The 22983-nt window shown below is 35.5% G+C and overlaps 1 protein-coding gene across 5 annotated transcripts in view; it reads left to right on the top strand.

Annotated features, from left to right (window-relative positions):
• Positions 1-22983, top strand: part of LOC149780014 (large proline-rich protein BAG6-like) — a 105632-nt gene that overhangs the window by 53637 nt on the left and 29012 nt on the right. For all 5 annotated transcript variants that reach the window (XM_089936754.1, XM_089936758.1, XM_089936756.1 and 2 more), the window contains exons 15-18: positions 1403-1923; positions 4511-4849; positions 11110-11416; positions 20517-20740. In XM_089936754.1, coding sequence (XP_089792880.1) covers positions 1403-1923; positions 4511-4849; positions 11110-11416; positions 20517-20740 — 1391 coding nt within the window. The remainder of the gene's footprint in view (positions 1-1402; positions 1924-4510; positions 4850-11109; positions 11417-20516; positions 20741-22983) is intronic.

The raw sequence follows: 22983 nt of genomic DNA, 5'->3' as shown, positions 1-22983 counted from the left end.
CATTGATTCTTTTGCCTGAATGGAGTCGTAAGCTTGCCTGCTGGACCATCCTCTCACCATCTGCACCAAATTGAGGCACCATCTCTGGAATTTATACATCTAACAGTACTACCACCCGAGAAAACAGTCTGTACCTATATAATAACGGAAGGCTGGGGAGCCAACCTTCTGCCATCCTTTCAGGAAATCAGCGGTGCATGCTTTCCCCAGGAATGACATCTTCATGTCAGTAAATTCTGAGGATGACGGCTATAGCAAAAGCCTTTCACTGGTGACAGGAATATCTGCATGGCAAGGGAGTTGTCATTCTGTCTATAGCAGTTTTCACTTATCTCAAATGACAAGGCGTAGCCAAGTCTTAAAGTGGTAACTTATCACATACAACAAGGAAGAACCAAGTCCCGAAACTTTTTTGTCATGGTGTGGGACTTTCTCAAGTGGTGTTGTCAATACCTAGAAGCTGTCTTACATACCTTAGGGGACCAGAAATGGTATCTCCAGGGTAAGGGTATGTACTTCCATCCACCTCTTACCCATTTTCCTAAGGTATTATGATTGTGTAACATATTTAAAGAAGAAACCAATTTTTCGTAGTAAAATATGTTGCTTTGAGAATACTTACCTAATCATAATACACATACATCCTTCTGGCCTCCTTACAGTTATATTGATAGAGAGCGTGCCTTCTGCTCCAGTAGTAACTGACATGTTCTTAGAGTTTGCCATCAAGTCTTATACCTAAGGGAAGATCACTCTGCCAGACTACCACTTAGGTTGGACAGACAATGTTTAGCTCCCTTTGGCTAACAGTAAGGGAGGGTGGCATTTGTGAGGTAGTAGTAGTTCTCCTAAGGTATTATGATTGGGTCAGTATTCTCAAAGAAATAGTTTACTAGGAATTGGTTTTCACTAAAAGACATCAAATCGTACATAGTTACAAGAAAGTTAATCATGCCCCTTTGACATTCAATTTGGTCACCTTGAAAATCTTGACCCTAGTTTTTCTTCTGAGTAGATGGCTATATCAGCATGCGATTTTCTCTAAATGCCTTCTGCTGGTGTCTGATCCTAAATGAAATGTCACTGTGTCAGTCATCTTGCAGACCTGCCAACCCTTATGATCTTGCAGGAAGTCTTACAGACATTGCCCCTTAAAATATGGACTTATGGAACAAAAGCACAAATTATGAAAACTCCATTGTTGCAATAAACTATGGATGCTGGCTTGTCCATGTTTAATTTAAATCTGGGTTTTACATTAGATTCAGTGGAGATATTTGCCACCTGTTAAAATGTTATTTTTGTACCACATATGAAATATATCCAGTATTATTATAGAAAAAGAAAATGTCTTCTATGTATTGATGTAGGAAAGATTGAAATTTTCAATTTTTTTCTTCAGATGGACAGCATCAACCAATGCAAATGAATTTCCTGCCTTTCCCCGCAGGTTCTTCTGGTATGTCGCCCCGAACCATTGATATTCCTCCTCCTTCACTGAATATGAGGTACCCTTTTACACCGTCTGATTTCTCTCTTAGCCCAGACCCAATTGATTACCGAAGACGGACATCAGAACTAATAGCAGCATCAATGCAAAGTCGTTATGCATTTCCTGAAGACGCGTATGTAGGCTTGGAGAGCAGTCCAGATAGTATTCAGACAAGCTCTTCAGCAACTCAGACTAGACCCACTTCAGTGAGTTCATCTGGAGTTCAGACAAGAACAAACCCAATAATCAACTCTGGAACTCAGACCCCTGGAGGTCAGCATAGGGCAGCAGCATTTGTAATGCCTGGTTTTCCAGGTTTGCCTGGCATGATGCCCCGAGGCATTAGACCAGTCGATCCATATTTGCCCTGTATGTCCAGGCACTTCTTGACACAGCAGGCCCGTAACCTGGCAAATGAATCACAACCACAGGTATGTTCTGTCTAAAGAAAATAAAATCAAACCTGTGTATAATGACTGTTTTGAGGACCATCAGGAATATAGTATCTGTATGCTAGTTAGTATGTATCGATTTATTGTTAAACCTACCTTGGCAGAAACTTTAATAATCATTTTCATATCTGTCTTTCCATTTGTCTGTCCATCCATCCATCTGCATGCTTTTGTGGTCATTTTCCAAGTACGTCATTTTCCAAGGACAGTTGGTCTTTTTTCAAGTACAGTTGGCCATAGAATAATCTTGCTTCATATGTAGATACATTTTGATTTGTGCAGCACCATTGTTCCAGAAGCTCTGGGGCTGGGTTTAGCATGCAAGCCCTTTGTGCATAATGCATTGTTTGTCATTGCCCATCAATAATTACTGATTGATTGATTTTTATTTTTAACGGCACATCATCACTGTTAGGCTATTTAGCGCCAAACAAAATGTTATTTGTATAATCTTTTAAAAATTTTAAAAGGTCCTATATCAACCAGCAATATAAAAGAACAAATGGTTGAAATTAAAACGGTAAGATGGTAACGGTGCAAAATAAAGCTTCCCGATCAACGGGAATATCAATAATCAAATGATCAATAATTACTAATTCTTCTTCAAAACCAGACCAGTTTGAATGAAACTTAGCAGAGAGCATCTTGGCTGGAAGCGCTTTAGAGTTTGTACACATGATGCCAATATTGCAGCTTTTACCAGAAGTATATTATTTGAAAGAAAACTTCACAAAAATCAGAGCCAAGAATTTGATTAAAACTGGATAGAAAATAGCCTGGCATGAAGGCTTTTTAGGTGTACACAAACAGTACCTAATACATTAAATGACTTTTTCTCAAACACTGCCGAACAAATATTTGACCAAAGTTGACAGAAAGCATCCAAGCCTTAAGACTTTCAAATTTCAACAAATGGTGCTGATCTGCCTTTAAATATGCCTGTCATTACTATAAAAAAAATGTTCTAACCATCTTCTCCATGAAAGAAGCCATACATTATTGTTTTTTGGTGCAACTGTACTGTAAAAATGTAGATTTGAGTATTTTAAAAAAATACCGTCATATTTATGGAGGGTGATGTAGATTTGTTCATGTCCATCCATCTTGTCCCCGTCCATCATAAATTTTGTTTCTGCTCGTAACCTTTGAAGGACTTGTGGATAAAGAAATATTGGTAAAAGGCCTTATGTGTTGTTGTTGTTGTAGGGTTTAACACCATTTTTCAGCACATGATAGGCTGTACATGGCGGCCAGTATTAATGGTGGAGGAAGAACCCAGGAAAACCCAGGAAAGATCCACCGACCCACAAGAAGCTACTGGCAAGCTTTCTCACATACCCACATTGGCTGAATCCAAGACTCGAACCTACGCAGATATGAGATGGCAGTGATCCGTAATGGAGAGTGCTTTAGACCACTCGGCCACTCGGGGCCCCAAAGGCCTTATATTAAAATGACCTAGTTCAAGTTCAATTTTCACCTTTTTAAGGCAATATTTTGCAAAACTCAGACCTGGGTTTTTTGGGGGTTTTTTTTGCCTTTCAATTTTATTTCCTGTCAGTAACTTTTGAAAGACTTGATTGATTGAAATCAGATTTGGTATTAGACATTACACGTCTTATCTTCACTGTTTTCCAGCAAAAGTGTTTTTCTTGAGTTATAGCCTGTTTGACCTAGAAGTTTGTCCTTCAGTTAGTTTCCACCTAAAATCTTTCGAAGAACTCTATATATTTAATTTAGTAATGAGGCACAACATTAGATTTTCAGTTTCTAACAACATTTTATGGAGTTGTGACTCCTGTTTAACTTAAAAAACTTTGTCCTTAAGTATAGTTTCCACTCAGTAAGTTTGAAAATAAAACTTAATGGCATGAAATCAGATTTGGTTTGAGACTTTGCATCCAAAATAATTGTTGATTTGATTTTCATTATTTTCTTAAATATATTTATAATTTTATGGAGTTATGTCCATTTTTTTTTACATAGCACTTTGCCTATCAGTAGCTTTGTATTCAAAGGGGCTTCCAAATCTTGTTGATGCATTTCTTGTAAGATATTTCTCGATTATTTTGTTTCTGTTAGGCCCTCAATAATTAGTTTAAAAAATGCCACACTTTGCAAATGTGATTATTTGAAATTTATCTTATTTTATGACGCGGGGGTGGGTGGGTGTGTGTGTGTGTGTGCGTGTGTGAGAGTGTGAGAGAGAGAGAGAGAGAGAGAGAGAGAGAGAGAGAGAGAGAGAGATATTCGGATTTTTAATGTAGTTTTGACAATTTACTAGTTAATGAGCTTGCTGTGCGTCACTCTTGTCCTAAGTTTAATTCCCGGTTTAAGCACATATATGGATGGGTAGGTGATTACTCATCCAAGAGTTGATGATTCCTCACTTGCTTGGGCTATTTTTCCATATCAAGGACCCAACCATAGCCATTGAGAAAATGCTATATAAATTTTAAGAACATGCTGTATAAAATCAATGGAAAACAAAGTTTCAGCCTAAAAGGATGAAAAATTGTGTTGTGAAATTTAAACCACTTTTGACTAATTAATTTATTCTTCTCAGACTGGTGAAACAGCTTTAGTTGATATGGTGGGGAATCTGATGTTAGGGCTTTTAGGGCAGACAAATCCTCATACACATGGACAGCCTGCTGGAAGTTCCCCAACATCAGCAACACCAACAGAACCACCAGGTAGCACATCAGGTAGAGCCATGTTTCCAGGCTTTCTTCCCAGGGGAATGGGTATGCCTCCAGGGATGAGAAACCCCACGTTTATGCCTGGATTTCGTGTGGGCATACAAAGGACCTCTGCAGCAGGTAGAGGTCAAAGGCCAGCTTCACAATCCACACAGAACCCGCTTGAGCCCCAGTTTGTGAATGATTTAAGGACATTACTTCAGGTATGCTAAATATATGTAGTATTAGGCACCTGGCTATAATGAAATGCACCATTGACCACTGTTTTCCTATTTGGAGAATATTTTTAGAAGATGGGTAAATCTTAATACCATTGATAATTTTTCTTAATAAGTAGACTGATTGACATTGGTTTTCAGCAGCATTTTGCTATATTTGGAAACAGTATTTTAGCAAGTAAAGTGTGTATTTATTACAAATTAAGGCTAAATCATGTACTGTTAAGAATAAGAATTTAGTTTTCAGTTTACCTAAATGATGGCCTGGTGGAAAATACAATGATGTGAACTCTTAATAAGTATTAATAAGAACCCTTCAGGTGAAAACCTATACCTTGAAACCCTCCAAAATTTTACATCTTTAATAAGAACCCTTCAGGTGAAAATGAAACCCTCCAAAATTTGACATCTTTATAAAGAACCCTTCAGGTGAAAATTTGTACTTCATGCCTTGAAACCCTCCAAAATTTATGACATCATGTCTTTTCTAGTGTTTAAAACAATATTTGTGTATTTCCAATTATAGTTGTTCTCAATTTATATTATGACCATATCATTTAAGAGCATATTTTAGCAATTAGAGTAAATGAATAGTTACCTCATTTCACAATTTAGTATATATTGGATTTAAATAGAAAAGTTTATCTCAGAAATTTGTGGAACATTTATTTCAGATTTAGTTGTAGCATTCAGACTCGCAAACAGAAAGGAGCAGATTTGAATCCTAGCACTGGATGAGTCTTGCATTGTGCATCTCTGGGCAAGGTGCTTTACTAAATGACCCTCAAGTGTTGGTGTGTCATAAGACACCAGGCCAAACCAATTTAAATGTTTCAGACAAATATGTTGTTGTAGGGTTTAACGCCATTTTTCAGCACACGATAGGCTATACATGGCGGCCAGTATTAATGGTGGAGGAAGAACCCGGGAAAACCCCAGAAAGAACCACCGACCCACAAGAAGCTACTGGCAAGCTTTCTCACATGCCCACATTGGCTGAATCCTAGACTCGAACCCACGCAGACAGAGGTGAGATGGCAGTGATCCGTAATGGAGAGCGCTTTAGACCACTCAGCCACTCGGGGCCCCTTCAGACAAATATAGGTATTGCGCTATATTCGTTATAAATTGGAAACATGAAAAACTTACAGCAAATATCCTGGGCTCCATACAGCTATTTCAATTTATCCATAACTTGTATCCATAGTATTTTGTACGCAGAACACTTCAGTATGTGCATATCATTATTACTAACCTTATATTCTTTTGATTCATGTTCATAACAATCATTTGATACAAATTTGTTACTCAGGATGTTATGTCTGTTCCACTGATGATGCTAAATGTATTATTACATCAACTGTTTTGGAAATTTTGACTGGAAGAAACTGCTTGTATTTTGTAATACCATCTTGTTTGGTTTAGTTTGGTGTTTTGTGGCAAAATATAAGTGGGGTAGGTTATTTTAGTGCGAAAACAATTGGAGTAAACAACTTTGCCCTAGGAAATACCACTGTGGATGACCCAGACTGATAATGATAAACCTGTACCATTTGAATCATTGGTTTGTCAAGACTAATCACTGAGTCTCTGTGGCACCCTAATCTGTCAAGTTAATCATTGAGTCTCTGTGGCACCCTAGTCTGTCAAGTTAATCATTGAGTCTCTGTGGCACCCTAGTCTGTCAAGTTAACCATTGAGCCTCTGCAGCATCTCATTTTGTCAAACTAATCAATGGGCATATGTGGCACCCCAGTCATTGAGTACCTGTGGCATCCCAGTCTTTCAAACTAATCAGTGAGTATTGGTGGCACCCCAATCATTGAGTCTCTGTGGCATCCCAGTCTGTCAAGTTAATCAGTGAGTATCAGAGGCACACTAATCATTGAGTTCCTGTGGTATCCCAGTCTTTCAAACAAATCATTGAGTATTAGTGGCACCCCAATCATTGAGTCTCTGTGGCATCCCAGTCTTTCAAGCTAATCAGTGAGTATCGGTGGCACCCCAATGATTATCATTGAGTCACTGTGGCATCGCAGTCTTTCTAACTAATCAGTGAGTATCAGTGGCACCTCAATATCACTGAGTCCCTGTTCCATCCCAGTCTTTCAAACTAATCATTGAGTGTTGGTGACACCACAATCAATGTCATTGAGTCGCTGTGGTATCCTAGTCTTTCAGACTAATCAGTGAGTATCGGTGGCACCCCAATCACCGAGTCCCTGTGGCATCCCATTTTTTCAAGCTAATCAGTGAGACCTTGTGAGGCCCCAATCTGACAAGTGGATCACTGATTCCTTGTGGCATTCCAGTCTGTCAGCTAATCATTGAGAAGTTATGGTGTCCCAATCTGTAAAGTTGGTCAGTGAGTCCATGTGCCGTTCTAGTCAGCCCTAGTAGTCTTTAGCCACTCTTGACTCTGTTAGGGATTATCACTTGTAAATTTACATTTTTAAATAGCTAAGAATCTTTACAATTCAAATATTTATCGGATGCGGTAGGTCATGGGTTCGATCCCTGGCCAAGACATACCAAAAACTTACAAAAATGGTACTAACAGCTGCCATGCTTGGCGCTCGGCATTAAGAGGTTAGTGTTAGGACTGGTCATTATGGTGTCAGGATAATGTGACTGGGTGGGACATCATGCTACATGTCTGTGGCATGATGCCCCAGTGCCCCAGTGCTAGACATCACTATAAACTGCCACACTGCAGACATCATAGTGATACAACTGAATTTTTTTTAAAGCAACGTTAAAAATCCAAATCACACACACACACACACACATCTCCATGTAAGGGTCATCACATTGAAGAGTACAGGAAAGGTACCCTATCTCCATGTAAGCGTCATCACATAGAAAAATACAGGAAAAAGTACCCTGTCTCCACGTAAGGGTTATTAGATAGAAGTGTCTGGGAAAAAGTGTCTTGTCATGAATAGTCCATTGAATAATGAATGAATACTTAAAATGTTATCAGATCTGCACAGTTTACAGATCAGAGATTCCAGGTGAATGTTGGTGACAGAATTTTTTCAGTATGACAGTATGCACTAATTAAGAACAATAAACATGCACAGCTCATTTAGTCAGACTATAATTTGCTAAAGATTTCCAAAAAGGTTTTGTATGGTTTTTTTTTGACATCATCATTTTATTTTGCAAAACTGTTATTGTGATTATTAAAATTTTTAAAGTGAATTTCTTTTTCAATTTTTTTAACCAGAATTCACAACAATGTCATTGTACATCAATTCTCTTGGAGTTTACTATATCAAAAAAAATAAGTAACCATTTATTAATTGTTAAAAGTTTCATAATATTAATCAAATTTGTAAAATTCAAAAACGGAGATAATTTTACTGGCATATTTTGTCTGTGCAATTTTATCTGTGAGCTTTTTTGCTCATTTTTGTTGGGACTGTTTTGATTTGGACTGTTTTGACTTCAACTGTTTTGATTTGGACTGTTTTGACAGATCACCTTATATAGTAGTTATAAAAAGATTTATAGTAAGGGATAAAAACTGATGACCAGTACAATGAAGTAGTTTCAATCTATCTGATCAGACCAAATGGGTTTTGCTGTTCAAAGTTTTTAAGTTTTAATATTTTAGCATTTTCATCCATTTATCTGTTCATCCACCAAAACATATTACATATTTCACACTTTTATTTCTGGAGAATAACTCCAAAACCATTTTAAAATATCTACATGGATCCTAGTGAACATCTTAAACCAGTGCAGATGTACCTTATGCTGTTCTTCCGTTCTTAAGTTTAAATACTTTTAATGTTTTTGTCGGTCCATTATCCCCACTTTGCTACTTTACCACAGTTTCAAAACTGTTATATCTCTGCGAAATTTGGTACACGTTATGTATATCTATAATGTGTGCTAAACTTTTGTCCATGGTTGTAGATTGTAATGGTCATTATAAACAACATGTTTACTAAAATTAAGTTCAAGGTCTGAACTTGTTTATAAATTAGTGAATGTTTCTTTTAGAATGACTAACATCTATGTCAGGTGGGGATGTGTAAATAAGGCCGATGTAAACATTGTCTTCATTCCTATTTCATATCAGACTTTGGAAATCTAAGGTCAGAGTTTGTGGTTGTGTTCTGATACAATTGTGGAGAAATTATTTTTAAATCATTCATTGGAATTACAAAGTGCTTATTGGCATTATGGACTTGAACACTACTTTGGGATTATTGAGGACTCATTCACAGACAATTTGGACTGTATCATTGTGGTACATCAAGACTATTGATACATTAGCACATTCAAGACTATTGGTACCTTGGCACAATACAAAACTTTGAATTGATTTGGAACATTCTATACTTTTGTATTCATGGTGGGACATTTAGGATCATTGAGATTTGATTCACAATACTGTGCCTTTTGAATTTTCACTTTGTATTCTTGAAAAATAAATTGTTGAATTGTACTAAACTTGTTGCTTTCATTTCTTTCTGTTATTTAGTTTAAGACCATAGAAGCACAGCAGTATACAGCTTAGTGTTTTATATATGCCATTCACTATTCGCAGTTCTTCACTGTGTCAATAATTTTTCCATATCAGTACTAAAGGTGAAGAATTGACACAATACTTACCCTGTAAAAGTTACTTTAATCTTCAGCCGTCGAATAGTTATTAGTCATTTGCCTTTTCATTCTTAAATTGAGAAACAGCCATATCAGGTGCAGGCACACATTTATGTCAGTAGAGAAGAAAAACTATTGACATCACCCATTTGCCTCCAACAGACTAACACAAGGAGTCTCGTATGGTTCAAAATCTTCCTCCCCCCACCAATCCATTTGTTGCTAAATATTTTATCCTGATAGCATGTCCAGCCACTGGTATCATATATCAATGTAAAGAAGACATTCCAGATTTATTGATTTAAGTCCTTAGCAGATCATTTAATAACCACTTCTACATGAAGTTTATCTGTTGCTTTGTTTCTTGTCTACTTGGATCATTTTTGAAGGCTGCACTTTCAGTGTGTCATGATGCATTCAGTTCTGATTGATAGTCATTGCTTGTTCAAGTCCAGAGTAAAATAATAAACAGCAATCAACTAACTGTAACTTGTTCACTGATAACACACTGGATATATTTGCATCTGGACTCAGTCCAAACAGATAAAAAGCAACACCAATAATGACCAAGATGAGACCTGCATCTGATTAAATGGAGGAGTGTAAAAGGCTCAATTAAAATAAACGGCAGCTAACAGGTTCTTGGCTTGGAAGTATTTATTTCATCTTGTCAAGGATGAGAATGGCATATAAATAGATAATAAGTCTATGTCTGTAAAAAAAATTCTATACGCTGGAAATACAACTGGTATGTCAGCATATAAAATGGCACCATCCTAACACTGACAGATTTTCTAAAGATGTAAAGACTATTGTGTATAAAGTATCATATTTTAGACCAGGGTTTGGCAACCTATTTTACATAGCATGCCACTTTTTTCTGGATTAATTACAAAAGAATGAGTGCAAGCCACCAGTAAGAGAGTAACATTGTTAAAATTAAGATTTTTTGCTGCCCTTTGTGTGCCACAAATAACCTCTTGACGTGCCACCTTGTGGCATGTGTGCCGTAAGTTGCTTACACCTGTTGTAGACCATTTATCGTGAAACATATCAATATGCAGCAGATGTGTATCATTTCATCCCATTTTTAGTTTTAAATGCTTTTACTTTTTTGTCCATTTGTCTCTTTGTCATTGGTCCACATTTCACACATTTAAGACTCAACATGCCAATCACTTCCTAGTATACCATACTTTTTCAGATGAAAATACCCATGATCAAAAGTAAGCCCACCCACCCCATCTTCACTTGAGAAGCTATTGTTGACAAGGGGTCTTCCAAATTAAAGCTAAACTCACTTTTGACCCTGTGGTGAACAAAAAATGTCTGCATGTATTCGTAATGCTTTGTAATTTAATTTTTAAAAATATAGGGATATTTGGTCATTCATTTAAAATCAAGAATATATTCAAAAATATTTTAAAAGCCTGTCAGCTATCAATAATTTCTTAAATGTGAATTAAATGTCCAATTATCACAGGTTTTGGCTTCAACAGTAATTGGCTTATGAGCCTTCTACCTGTTATGTCATACTTTATATAAGCATATAGATATTGTTAGATTATAAACAAGAACAATATTTTGGCACAATTCGGTAATGGAAACTCCACCATTTTTCTAAACAGCATGCAGGTCAGGCAGCAGTTGCAACCATCCAAGAATCCCAAAACTCCAGAGCCACCACAACAACAGCAACAGCAAGCACTGGTGGCAGCAGCACCAGCAGTACAACTGCTACTACCACCACTACAACGCAGAGTTCAGCATCCCAGTCTGGCATGGCCAGATCCTTGTCTGATGAGGCTTTTACGCAACTGGTTCTTGGGATTAGTACAGTTATGTCACAAGCTGCGATGGGTGCTGCGCCACAAGTAAACATGGCCGATTTTCTTTCCTCATTAGGCGACAGCTATAATGTACCCCATGGAGAAGGTAGAGTATTAACTTTAGGTTGTAAATTGGATATAGGGTTTGACTTTTTATAATAATTACCTAGATTGTAACTTGTCAAAATGTCCACTGGATATGCAGGTTCACCGTAAGTTTTTTATCATTCAATGCTAGTAATCAGTTGCACCAAAAAAAAAAGATAATTATTATAATAGAATAGAATTATTTTTCTTTCAGAGTGAAATATGAAATTTACAACCTTGTGTTTATTTGAATTATTTTTGGTGAATAAGTGATTTATGGGCTCTAAAACATTAGAAAATATGCTGTCAGTATCTTTTTTATGTGACTACAGATTTTGAGTAAGAATTAGATATGTTTAGCTTTGAATTCATATAAGTACATTTAAGTTTCACATGAAGTATTTTTAAGTGTGAGAAAGCTTGCCAGTAGCTTCTCATGGGTTGGTGGTTCTTTCAGGGGTTTTCTCGGGTTCTTCCTCCGCCATTAATACTGGCCACCATATATAGCCTGTCTTGTGCTGAAAAATGGCGTTAAACCCTATAACAACAAATAACAAGTATGTTTAAGTTGGATTTAATCACATCATATCTGCCTCAAGGTACATTACCTGATGATAATACATTAGGACTGCCACTACAAGCTTCAAGGTACATTACCAGATGATAATACATTAGGACTGCTACTGCAGGCTTCAAGGTACATTACCTGATAGTAATACATTAAGACTGTCACTACAAGCTTTAAGGTACATTACCAGATGATAATACATTAGGACTGCCACTACAAGCTTCAAGGTACATTACCTGATGATAATACATTAGGACTGCCACTACAAGCTTAAAGGTACATTACCTGATGATAATACATTAGGACTGCCACTGCAAGCTTCAAGGTACATTACCAGATGATAATACATTAGAACTGTCACTACAAGCTTTAAGGTACATTACCAGATAATAATACATTAGGACTGCCACTACAAGCTTAAAGGTACATTACCTGATGATGATACATTATGACTGCCACTACACACTTTCAGATCCAGCTTGCATAAGCTTGTTTTGAGCACCATTAGTGCTCAACATTGTCTGCCAATCTAAATGGATGCCAGACAAAAGTAACATCCCCATGGATTGAGGAACTGACACTAAAATCCCATCTCTAAATCAATTAGTACTTCTGCTTGTGTGCACACTTATTTTTGAGACCTCACAAAATTGAAACTGCTTGTGCATTTACATCATTTCAGTGATTATTTGGAAATTTCACAGAATATAGAATTATGCTCCATCTGTAGTTCTGTCTGACTCTTCCTCTACTTCTATTATAGATGAAGAATTTCATGTTTTTTGTCAAACTTTATCTTAAGATATTCATGTAAGAGCCACCCGAGTTACCTGTCCTAAGGTGTGTAGTAAATCAGTTCATCTGAGTACACGGCGTGATAATATTACATACAGTGAGGTCATTCATGTAACTATTTTAGGCAGTTGTGTTTTTCATTAACATATTTGTACCATATGTTCATACAATGCTTGACTGATTTCCTATGTATATGCCATTTTTTGCTGTGGATAGTTACAGTTGTCAGCACAATGGACAGGAGTAAATTCATAGGATGGAGCGTTTTAAGGTGGTGCAGGACAACTTTGATACCTGTATCAGTTGTATCAAGTGCAGTCTGGGCCATGCTTGACATGTATGTACAGAAATGTATATGTGTCTGTGCTGGCCCAACAAATGTATCAGACAGATGAGAGAGTGAAGAAATGCACTAAAAAAGATGTGGCCTCAGTTGGTATTGCTGCCAAATCTGCCTCCTCGGTTGATAACCTTCTGATAACATATATTGTAGGTAGAAGGCTGACTAGTCAAGAAGAAAATTAGGCATGCCAAATCATTGTGGGTTTCAAATTTAGCATTTTCTCCACACCCAGAACAGGTCTTCATGGCAATATCTCTTGGGCCATACTGCCTTGGTATGGCGGTCTGTCTTGACTGTTTCCACAGACAATACAAGCACTGGCACAACTTCAACTTATGCTTGTAGGTCCCAGGATCGGGTATGGTAGTCTGTCTCCTGGTATACCCAATTACCGACACAGTTCCCAAGAAATGAAATTGCTAGTCTTTTCACAGCTGTGACGTGTGTATTCCCTGCACCCAATATACAGACAGTTTAGAAGATGGAGACAAGGTTGGAACTTCGCAACACTCCATGACTCCATCTCAAGCTGATAAATTGGATTAGGCCTCAATTTTACCACAGAAATAACAGCCATATTTAAATCTTTGAACTCCATAGAAACTTCTCAAAAGTAAATTTAATAAAAATTCATACTGGATGTATTGCAAAACGTTAAACATGACAACCCATAATATCCCAGATTGTATGGAAAAGTGGTTTGCTCATACAGTTTGGAAAAAGTATGCATTTTTTGGGAATACAGTTTATAAAACTTAATTTAGCCATATGTTTCAAGGATTATGCATGCCTTACCATTATTCTTTCTTTTCGATGTACCTTTTACAGACTGTTAGCATCTTCACTGTGTGTAACTTGGGGTTAGAAATGGGCCTCAGAAACCTTAAAAAAACACCTGCAAGATTTCATTTTGACATTAGAAACCTAACAAAGCCCAAAAATATGAAGGAAGCCTAAATTTATTATTTATAAAAAGCCTAAAAATGTGTAAAATGTTGAATGGCTATCTGGATGCCACAAAAATGCTTTTTTAGACGGTTTTTCTTTAGGCTAGTCTAGCCGTCAAGGAAGCTAACACATTTCTTGGCACTTTGAAATATTTGTTTTTTAATTATATCTTAATTTTCATTTTTATTTCATTTTATTTAGAAACAAAGCATACTTTATCAGATTTTTAATAAATGTTACGCTCACCATGGAGATAATATTGTATCGGTTTGTCTTGAAATGCAAATTTTTTTAAAACCTTGAAAAAGCTTTTAAAAAAAACTTGAATTTTAAACCTGAATTTCACTTCTAACCCTACTGTTTTTTGGAATGTTTTATCCTTAAGCTTTGGTAGAATTGTTCATTTTTGCTAGTGTTCACTGTCTATCTCAGGTGGCTTTGCCATTTTCATCACACACATCCCAAGAGCCAAGATTCAGCAATGTCTAGAATAGACTCAGCTATTCAGACATTGAACAAAGAAGTTTTCTGGCTTCTGCTATTTGAGTTTTGCTCCCTTCTGCATATTCCCTCCTTCATAACTTGAATTTCCTGCATCTGCAGATCTATTGGCCAAGAAAAACCAGCTGACCATCAGTCTGCTTGTCATTGAGCTGTTGATTTATTACATTGATTAGAGAGTCAACTTCAAGACTCGGGTATCAGCAGATACATCATTTTACATCAAATTTTAACAAGGTTTTCTACAAGATGCATATGCCTGTTATTAAGAATCGAGTCCATCTGTCTGATGAGACATTGCCGGCCTTGGAATTTCAAAACATGGTCCATCTGTCAAAAGAGACATTGCAGGCCTCGGAATTTCAAAACATGGTCCATCTGTCTAATGAGACATTGTAGGCCTTGGAATTTCAAAACCCAGTCCCTCTGTCAAAAGAAACATTGCAGGCTGTGGAATTTCAAAACCAGGCTCTTACAGAGATTGTTCAGGATCAAGATTTTGCAATCACTTGAGATCTCCAAGATGCATACTTCCATATTCCTAGTCACAAGTCCTCCAGAAAATGCAGGAGGTTCTCAATCAGTGGTACAGTATACAGATAATCTCTTGTTCCAGCAATGAACGAAGCATTGCAAACTTGGTCAAGTGATGCCAGCTTGAGGACACATGAGGTCTCATCATAAAAGATGGGAGAATCTCTGAGTATTCCCTTGTATATTCCAGGAATTAAGTCATTTTTTCAGCATTATGTAAGAGTAAAGCCCAGAAGGCACCATTAAAAATCAACCAACCATCACACTTTTTAAAGAAAGATATAAACATTTTGAGTTACGAGCTGGAAAATATTTTATATAGTTTCAGTACAGTTAGTCTGACAATAAAAATCTTAACCTTATCAATCAGAAGGACCCATGATAGCTTAATTGTTAATGTTGTTTTTTAAATTCAGGGGTCACAATGTTGCTATCTGCTCATGCTATCAGCATCAACTGTCTTTGTGTGTCTTTGGGAAAGGTACATTACTCCCATTTCCTCATCATTATACTGTATAACCATTAATTGATTAAAAGTGCCCCATTATTGGATTAAAAGTGCCCCATTATTGAATTAAAAGTGTGCCCCAATAATGGATTAAAAGTGCCTCATTAAAGGATTAAAAGTGCCCAATTGATGGATTAAAAGTACCCCATTAATGAATTAAAAGTGCCCCATTAATGGATAAAAAGTGTCCCATTAAGAATTAAAAGTTCCCATAAAACTGACCAAACAGCATTATGGGTTTGAGTATTAGTATTACATATTTGATTTAATTAGTATCATAATATTATGTCAGTATCATTGTTGTGTAATGTCATCAGTATTAAGTAATTATTGGGTACTGTCACCAGCATAATTGAATAATTACATGTATTGATTTGTCACGTAGTTATCAAGCAAGGTCATCAGTATTTTTATTATTCAGTAACATCATAAGCATATTTAGTAATGTCATCAGTAAATAATGTCATTAGTATTATTAAGTAATGCATAGCTGCCAAGTATCCTGTTTTTTTTTCCGTATTCGTCCCGTATTTTGGATCTGAATATGGGTCTATGTTTTTTTATTTAAAAAAATTATAAAAACATTTCCTTGCAGTTTTCATTTTAGAACGGGCACGCGGTTCCATTCTGATAGAAATGTATCGCATGTATAACGGAATACAGTTTTACAATATGATTGGTTCATTCGAAATTGAGGTTACAATGCCCGTCTTTATCCATCATGTTGGAATTTGCAAACAGTTAGTGCTGTCACTGTATCTCATCTTCGTAATATTCAGCTTCTAATCCTGTTGAAAAGGAAAGCAGAATATTCAGAGTTTTCTCCAGGAAAGACAAGAAAACAGAACTGGGAGGACAATTGTGCCATCTTGTTTAGATTTGTGAAACCATATAGTAAAGGAGAAAACTCTACGTTTTGCAAATTGTGTAATGTGATTTTGCTATTGGGCATGGAGGCGCCCATGAAACAAAGAGCATGAAAAAGCTAATAAACATCAGCTTGCTGCTTCATCATACACAACTCAGCCTGAACTTGCAACATATATAAATACCAGAGAGAACCTTGATGTAATTTGATCGAAATTTGGTTTGTTAAATTTCTTTTGGAAATTAACCTTCATCTTTCAATTACTAGTGTTGCTGGCAATTTATTTTGCACGTTTTCCAAACAGTAAATCGCAAAAGATTACTCGTATGCTAGAACGAAAACAGTTCAATAAGAAAATCACACAGAATTGAGATCATCAGTGAAAGTTGTGTGTTGCACTCTTGCACCTTCTTAATGGGCACCCGAATGGAACATGGTACAACACATGCATCTTTAACATTAAAGAATTATGCAAAGCACTGTCCTACTTTACTGATCGTTGTATATGTTGTAAATAGTTACATCTGCATTAAAATTGTAAAAATCAGTATTTTTGTCACAAGCAGTCAGTATTTTTGTATTCAGTGATGGCAGCTATGCGTAATGTCATCTAGCATTTCTTCAGTAATGTCATCAGTATTATTAAGTATTGTCATCAGTAATACCATCATTGTTTTTGAGTAATGTCATCAATAATACCATCATCGTTTTTCAGTAATGTCATCAGTATTATTGAGTAATGTTATCATTATTGAGTAATTATTCAGTATTTGTATAGGCATTGTGTAATTATTCAGTAATGTCATCAACATTATTGAGTAATTATTCAGTGATGTCATCAGTATTTTTGAGTAATGTCTCTAGTATTATTGAGTAATGTTATCATTATTGAGTAATTATTCAGTATTTGTATAGGCATTGTGTAATTATTCAGTAATGTCATCAACATTATTGAGTAATTATTCAGTGATGTCATCAGTATTTTTGAGTAATGTCTCTAGTATTATTGAGTAATGTTATCATTATTGAGTAATTATTCAGTATTTGTATAGGCATTGTGTAATTATTCAGTAATGTCATCAACATTATTGAGTAATTATTCAGTGATGTCATCAGTATTTTTGAGTAATGTCTCTAGTATTATTGAGTAATGTTATCATTATTGAGTAATTATTCAGTATTTGTATAGGCATTGTGTAATTATTCAGTAATGTTATCAACATTATTGAGTAATTATTCAGTGATGTCATCAGTATTTTTGAGTAATGTCTCTAGTATTATTGAGTAATGTTATCATTATTGAGTAATTATTCAGTATTTGTATAGGCATTGTGTAATTATTCAGTAATGTCATCAACATTATTGAGTAATTATTCAGTGATGTCATCAGTATTTTTGAGTAATGTCTCTAGTATTATTGAGTAATGTTATCATTATTGAGTAATTATTCAGTATTTGTATAGGCATTGTGTAATTATTCAGTAATGTTATCAACATTATTGAGTAATTATTCAGTTATGTCATCAATATTTTTGAGTAATGTCTCTAGTATTATTGAGTAATTATTCAGATTATTCAGTAATGTCATCAGTGTTATTGAGTAATGTTGGGTGATGTTATTCTATAATTATTCAGTAATGAGTATTGAGTAATTATTTATTAATGTCATCAGCATTATTGGGTAATTATTGAATAATGTCAGTATTATTAAGTAAAGTCATGAGTATTATAATGTCATTAGTATTGAGTATTTATTCAGTAACATTATTGAGTAATTTTTCAGTAATATAATCTGCATTATTGTATAAGTAATGAGTAATGTTGTCAGTATTATTGAGTAAAGTCATCAGTATTACAGTAAAACCTGTTATGTGAGACCACTCCTTATGCCAACAAAAAGTGGTCTTTCAAGACAGGTGGTCTCTCATAACAGGTTTGTACAAAAAGACGTTTCCAAGGTCCAGTTTCAGAACAATTTAAAGAAAAATAACCACAATCACTGTACATATATTCTATTCTTTATTGATAGTTAATGCTAAAATATTGTATGCATTCATCTAAAAACAAAATTATATAGCAGTAAAGATATACTTTTATCATTAAGCATGAAATCGCATTTACATTTGAAGATAACATATTATAGCATATGTAATCATTTCTGAATTACTCCTTTTCCTATATAACAACCTAAATTTGTTTTACCAATGTTTAAACCACTTTTTTGTGAGTAGTCTGCTCTTTTTCACTTCCTTCAGTTACAATAATTATTTTCTCCAGCCTTAAAATTTGTCTCTTTTTAGTTGAAGCTTTGTCGATTGTTATTAAGGTTCTAGGAGTTAAAATTATTAGTGCTTAGTTGTAATATCGAACTTAAAGACGGTTTTTACTGGGCTTTGGGAAAATATGAAAAATCTATACATGTGTATTGCATATCTAGCAAGTAATGAAATAATAAGAAACAATTATCTCATCCAGAAACAGAACCATTTACTCAGAGACAAAAGTCAATGGCTTCATTCAAAGAAGACACACAGGGATTAACTCTGCAAGTAAAATAACCCAGTTGCATCAACTTGAATAGACGACAGCTTTGTGATTGGGATGTAATCAATTAACATGGGGGGGGGGGACAACAAACATCACAAGTCTTGAACACTATTAATCGAATCCCACAAATGATTCTCTCTTGCTGGTTTAATAGACAGTGACCTTATTCACCACCAAGCAATAAGGATTAACTTTAAAGACAATATACGTGACCACTACATCAACCTGGGCAGTACAATGGCAATTCGTGACATTTACATAGCCTGGTTAATGGACTGTAGCATCTATCACTTGTAGCCCCAATCCTTTTTTCTTTAAAATTATTATTCCTTTTATGTTTGCTTTGATCAGAGCAATCATTACTAATTAAGCAGTTGTCATAACATTTGATTGCATATAGGTCAGTGGTGTAAATGTTCTCACAATATGGTGGTTCATAGGGATGATGCTGGGTCCTACTATAAAGCCAGGAAGCAGGTTAAGTGTGGGAATAATTAGTCTGGTTCCTGCTTTGTATGCTCCCTGCATTGCTGTCACATATACGAATAGCAGAGAACAGTGCAAGGTCCTACTATAAGGCCGTTAACCAGGCTAAGTGGGGGAATAATTAGTCAGGTTCCTGCTTCGTATTCTCCCTGCATTGCTCTCCCATATACAATTAGTAGAGAACAACACAGGAAGCATATGAAGCAGGGAACCAGATATGGGAATAATCTACATGTACTTTAGTCATGTTTACAACAGAAAGTATAAATGCTAGAAGCATAGCTGCAAAATTTCAGATATTGGTAGCCAGCCTATTTTTATCTATTTTAATTGTTTTTAGAATGGTATGAGCGGTTGTTGTTACAAGGATTAAATAAAGTTGGTGGAGTTTACCCTTGTTTTTGCGATGCAGTCATTCATTGCAATGTAGAAATGCATATTTTGCTAAGACGTTGTCACTGGTCACATACAGCAGGTGGTCGCTCACAGCAGAGCATTTGTATAATAAAATCAATGCATGCTCTACAATTGTGGTTGGAAATGACAGGTGGTTGCTTGTTTTTACTGTATTTAGTAATGTCATTAGTATTAATGAGTAATATTGTTAAATACTAACTAAATACTAAAGCTAAATACAGCCAGTGAAACAATTGCAAGCATGCATAATATAGTATTAGACAGTTGTTCAGTAAGTCTGGGTATAGGGGGAAATGTTGGGCCCCTAATCATTTTGAGTACACAGATCAATTCATTTATTGTAGGTTTTGTAATCGTTTTGAAATGTTGGTAAACATTGCAGTCTTACCTAAAGATTATTTATTCTGTTTGTATTTTGTTAGATATTATATAATTGCGAGAAAAGAAAATATATTTTATCCATAAAGACCCATCTGTTTGGGAATAATTTCTCAAGTCAGCATTTAATTGACTAAATAGTTCAATATTCCATGTGTCACATGCAGGTAATTGCACAAATCTCATTGCATACCAATTTCTTTGAATATTTATATCTTTTTTTCAGGTTTAATCAATGATCTGATGAACTGTGTCCTTACACACCTACAAATCACTGATCTTTTGCAAGTGTTTAATGGGATACCAGCTCCATTGAACCGTGTTCATGTTCCTCTTCAGAACTTTGTAAGGGAAGATATCCTACAAAAGGCGGAGGTCAATGTAATAAATATACAGACACATGTCAAAAGGTTGATTGAAAGAATGCAAGATGAAATTAGAGAAACTGTGGTGAGTGTTGGGTCATAGAGTAGAATCTGTTTAAACCATAACCTTAGTATTCCAGATCCCTGCTTTAAGTGGTTATGAACTATAGTCTTAAACTTCTGTTGGTTCAGTTTGTTGTTACCCCTTATGGACAGGTCAGTTGCTTTTTATATATTATCTTTACATTCAGTATTGTGGGAAAGTTTTCCTGTAGCTTCCTGTGGGCTGGTGGTTCTTCCTGGGATTTTTCGGGGTTCTTCCTCCACCACCTGCACTGGCTGCCATTTATAGCCTATTATATGCTAAAAAATGGCATGGAAACCAAAACAATTACATTCCATATTACCGTACATGATGTTAATATTATGCAAAGGGAACCATGGAAGACCAGCACTAGAATAAAAGTGACTATATTATATTCTGAATTCAGGCGAGTGCAGTAAAGAAGGGTAAAATCTAGAAGTAATGAACAGCTTTTGTTGTATGCAGATGTTTCCTGGAGCACTACAGCAGTGTTTGAGCCTAAGAGTTCAGAACCTTTCCTGTCTGCTGTGCAAACATTTGCTTTCAGCAAATCTTTTATTATCAACATTTATGAATGATAAGCTGGGGCCCCAGGTGGTCAAGTGGTCTAAAGTGCTGGTTTTTACAGATCATCTCAGTCCATGTGGGTTTGAGTCCAAGGCTCAGGCAGTGCAGGTATGTGAAAAAGCTTGCCAGTAGCTTCCCGTGGGTTATTGGTTCTCCCCAGTTTTTTTTTACGGTTTCTGCTCATTACTGCCATATACCCTGTCACGTGTTTAGACTCTTTTAAATAGTAACAAGAAAAAAGGGAAGACAACAAGCTTTTTAAAATTTAACAAATAATTTATTTCCTCGAAAAGCAAGGTAAAAATGAGAAAAAGAACTTAAGGTTTTCCAAATCAAATCCAAAAATAATCCAAGAATTAAAAAATAGAAGTCCTAGTAATAAAATGTTTTAATGAAACTGAGTTAGAATCTCGATGGAATCCCAAATGGAAGGCAATGACATATGCTATGGTCGGTGTAGTATTGATGTGTCAACAGTTCGTTTTTGAATTACAAAGAATAATATTCCATTGTTTGAATTCTGTAAATTTCGATATCTGTCCTTGTCCAAGAATTAATTTAGAGCACAAGTATTTCCATGGAAAAATAATATCTTAAAATCCAAATACTTTGAAGAAAAATAAAAAATTAATCTCAATCTGGTCGCAAAAAAAAAGACGTGAGCTACTCCAGGGTTAAGGCAAGAATAAAATTATTTCTCAATACATATTAAATCTGGCTACTGCACAAAACGGATGCCTAGACGAGGATCAACTTTTTGGTAAAACCAGAGTTTCAAAACATTTGCTACATGTTATTTGTCAGTTATTTCAAGTATGGCCTCGATTTCACCCTACTCTATAAGAAAGAATAAAAAAAGAAATTTTGTTTACTTCAACTCATGAATCAAGGTCAGAAGCTAGGTCAGCATTAGATACAAAGTTCTATTATTAGTGTTTGCAAAAAACTGAACTCAAATTTTGGAAAATGTCAAATCCAGTAAATAAAATTACATTACTGTAGCATGTAATAGACAGTGTTAGTTTTTTGTGCGACTCATAAAGTGTGTTTGGGATTTCAGTTGGGTCAGTCCACATGACCTCAAAAACCTATTTTATGGAATTGATCATGAGCTATTTTTTCATATAAGCCAATAGAAAATGTTTGGAAATTCAAATCTGAATAAACAACTTATGTTTTTCAAAAGCATTTAATACATTTACAAAGAAATATATGTTTGGTAGAATTAGCATTGTCAAATATCAACACCATTCACATACACATTTACAAACATTCACATAATCACAACTACACTGATATTTAATTGAAAATTTACATCAAGTTTCTGTCTTTAAAAAAATTGGATGGCAAAATATATTGTTTACTTTGCGGTCTTCACTGGTCACAGTACTAAATTAGTGAGTTTGAAGAAAAGGAAGTGTCATTAGTGATCATCTTTGCACTCAATAGAGACTGCATGGTACTATTGTCCAAACTTCCCTGTTGGATTATCAACGTGAATCCTGGTCAGAACTGAGTTGTTCATGTTGACCATAACATTAGCATTGCCATAACTATATTTGAAGCAGTTTGACCATGAGATATGCTTATATCTAAATGAATATATATCACATTTGGGACTGGTCTTTTCATTGGAAGAAGGGGGAGAACATAGTATTTTTAAGTTAAATGTTTTT

The sequence above is a fragment of the Sinohyriopsis cumingii genome, chromosome 16, assembly GCF_028554795.1.
Source record: "Sinohyriopsis cumingii isolate HCF-2022 chromosome 16, ASM2855479v2, whole genome shotgun sequence".
Classification (NCBI taxonomy): Eukaryota; Metazoa; Mollusca; class Bivalvia; order Unionida; family Unionidae; genus Sinohyriopsis; species Sinohyriopsis cumingii.
Note: the sequence above shows the minus strand (reverse complement) of the source record. Positions and strands in the feature narration are given on the sequence as shown.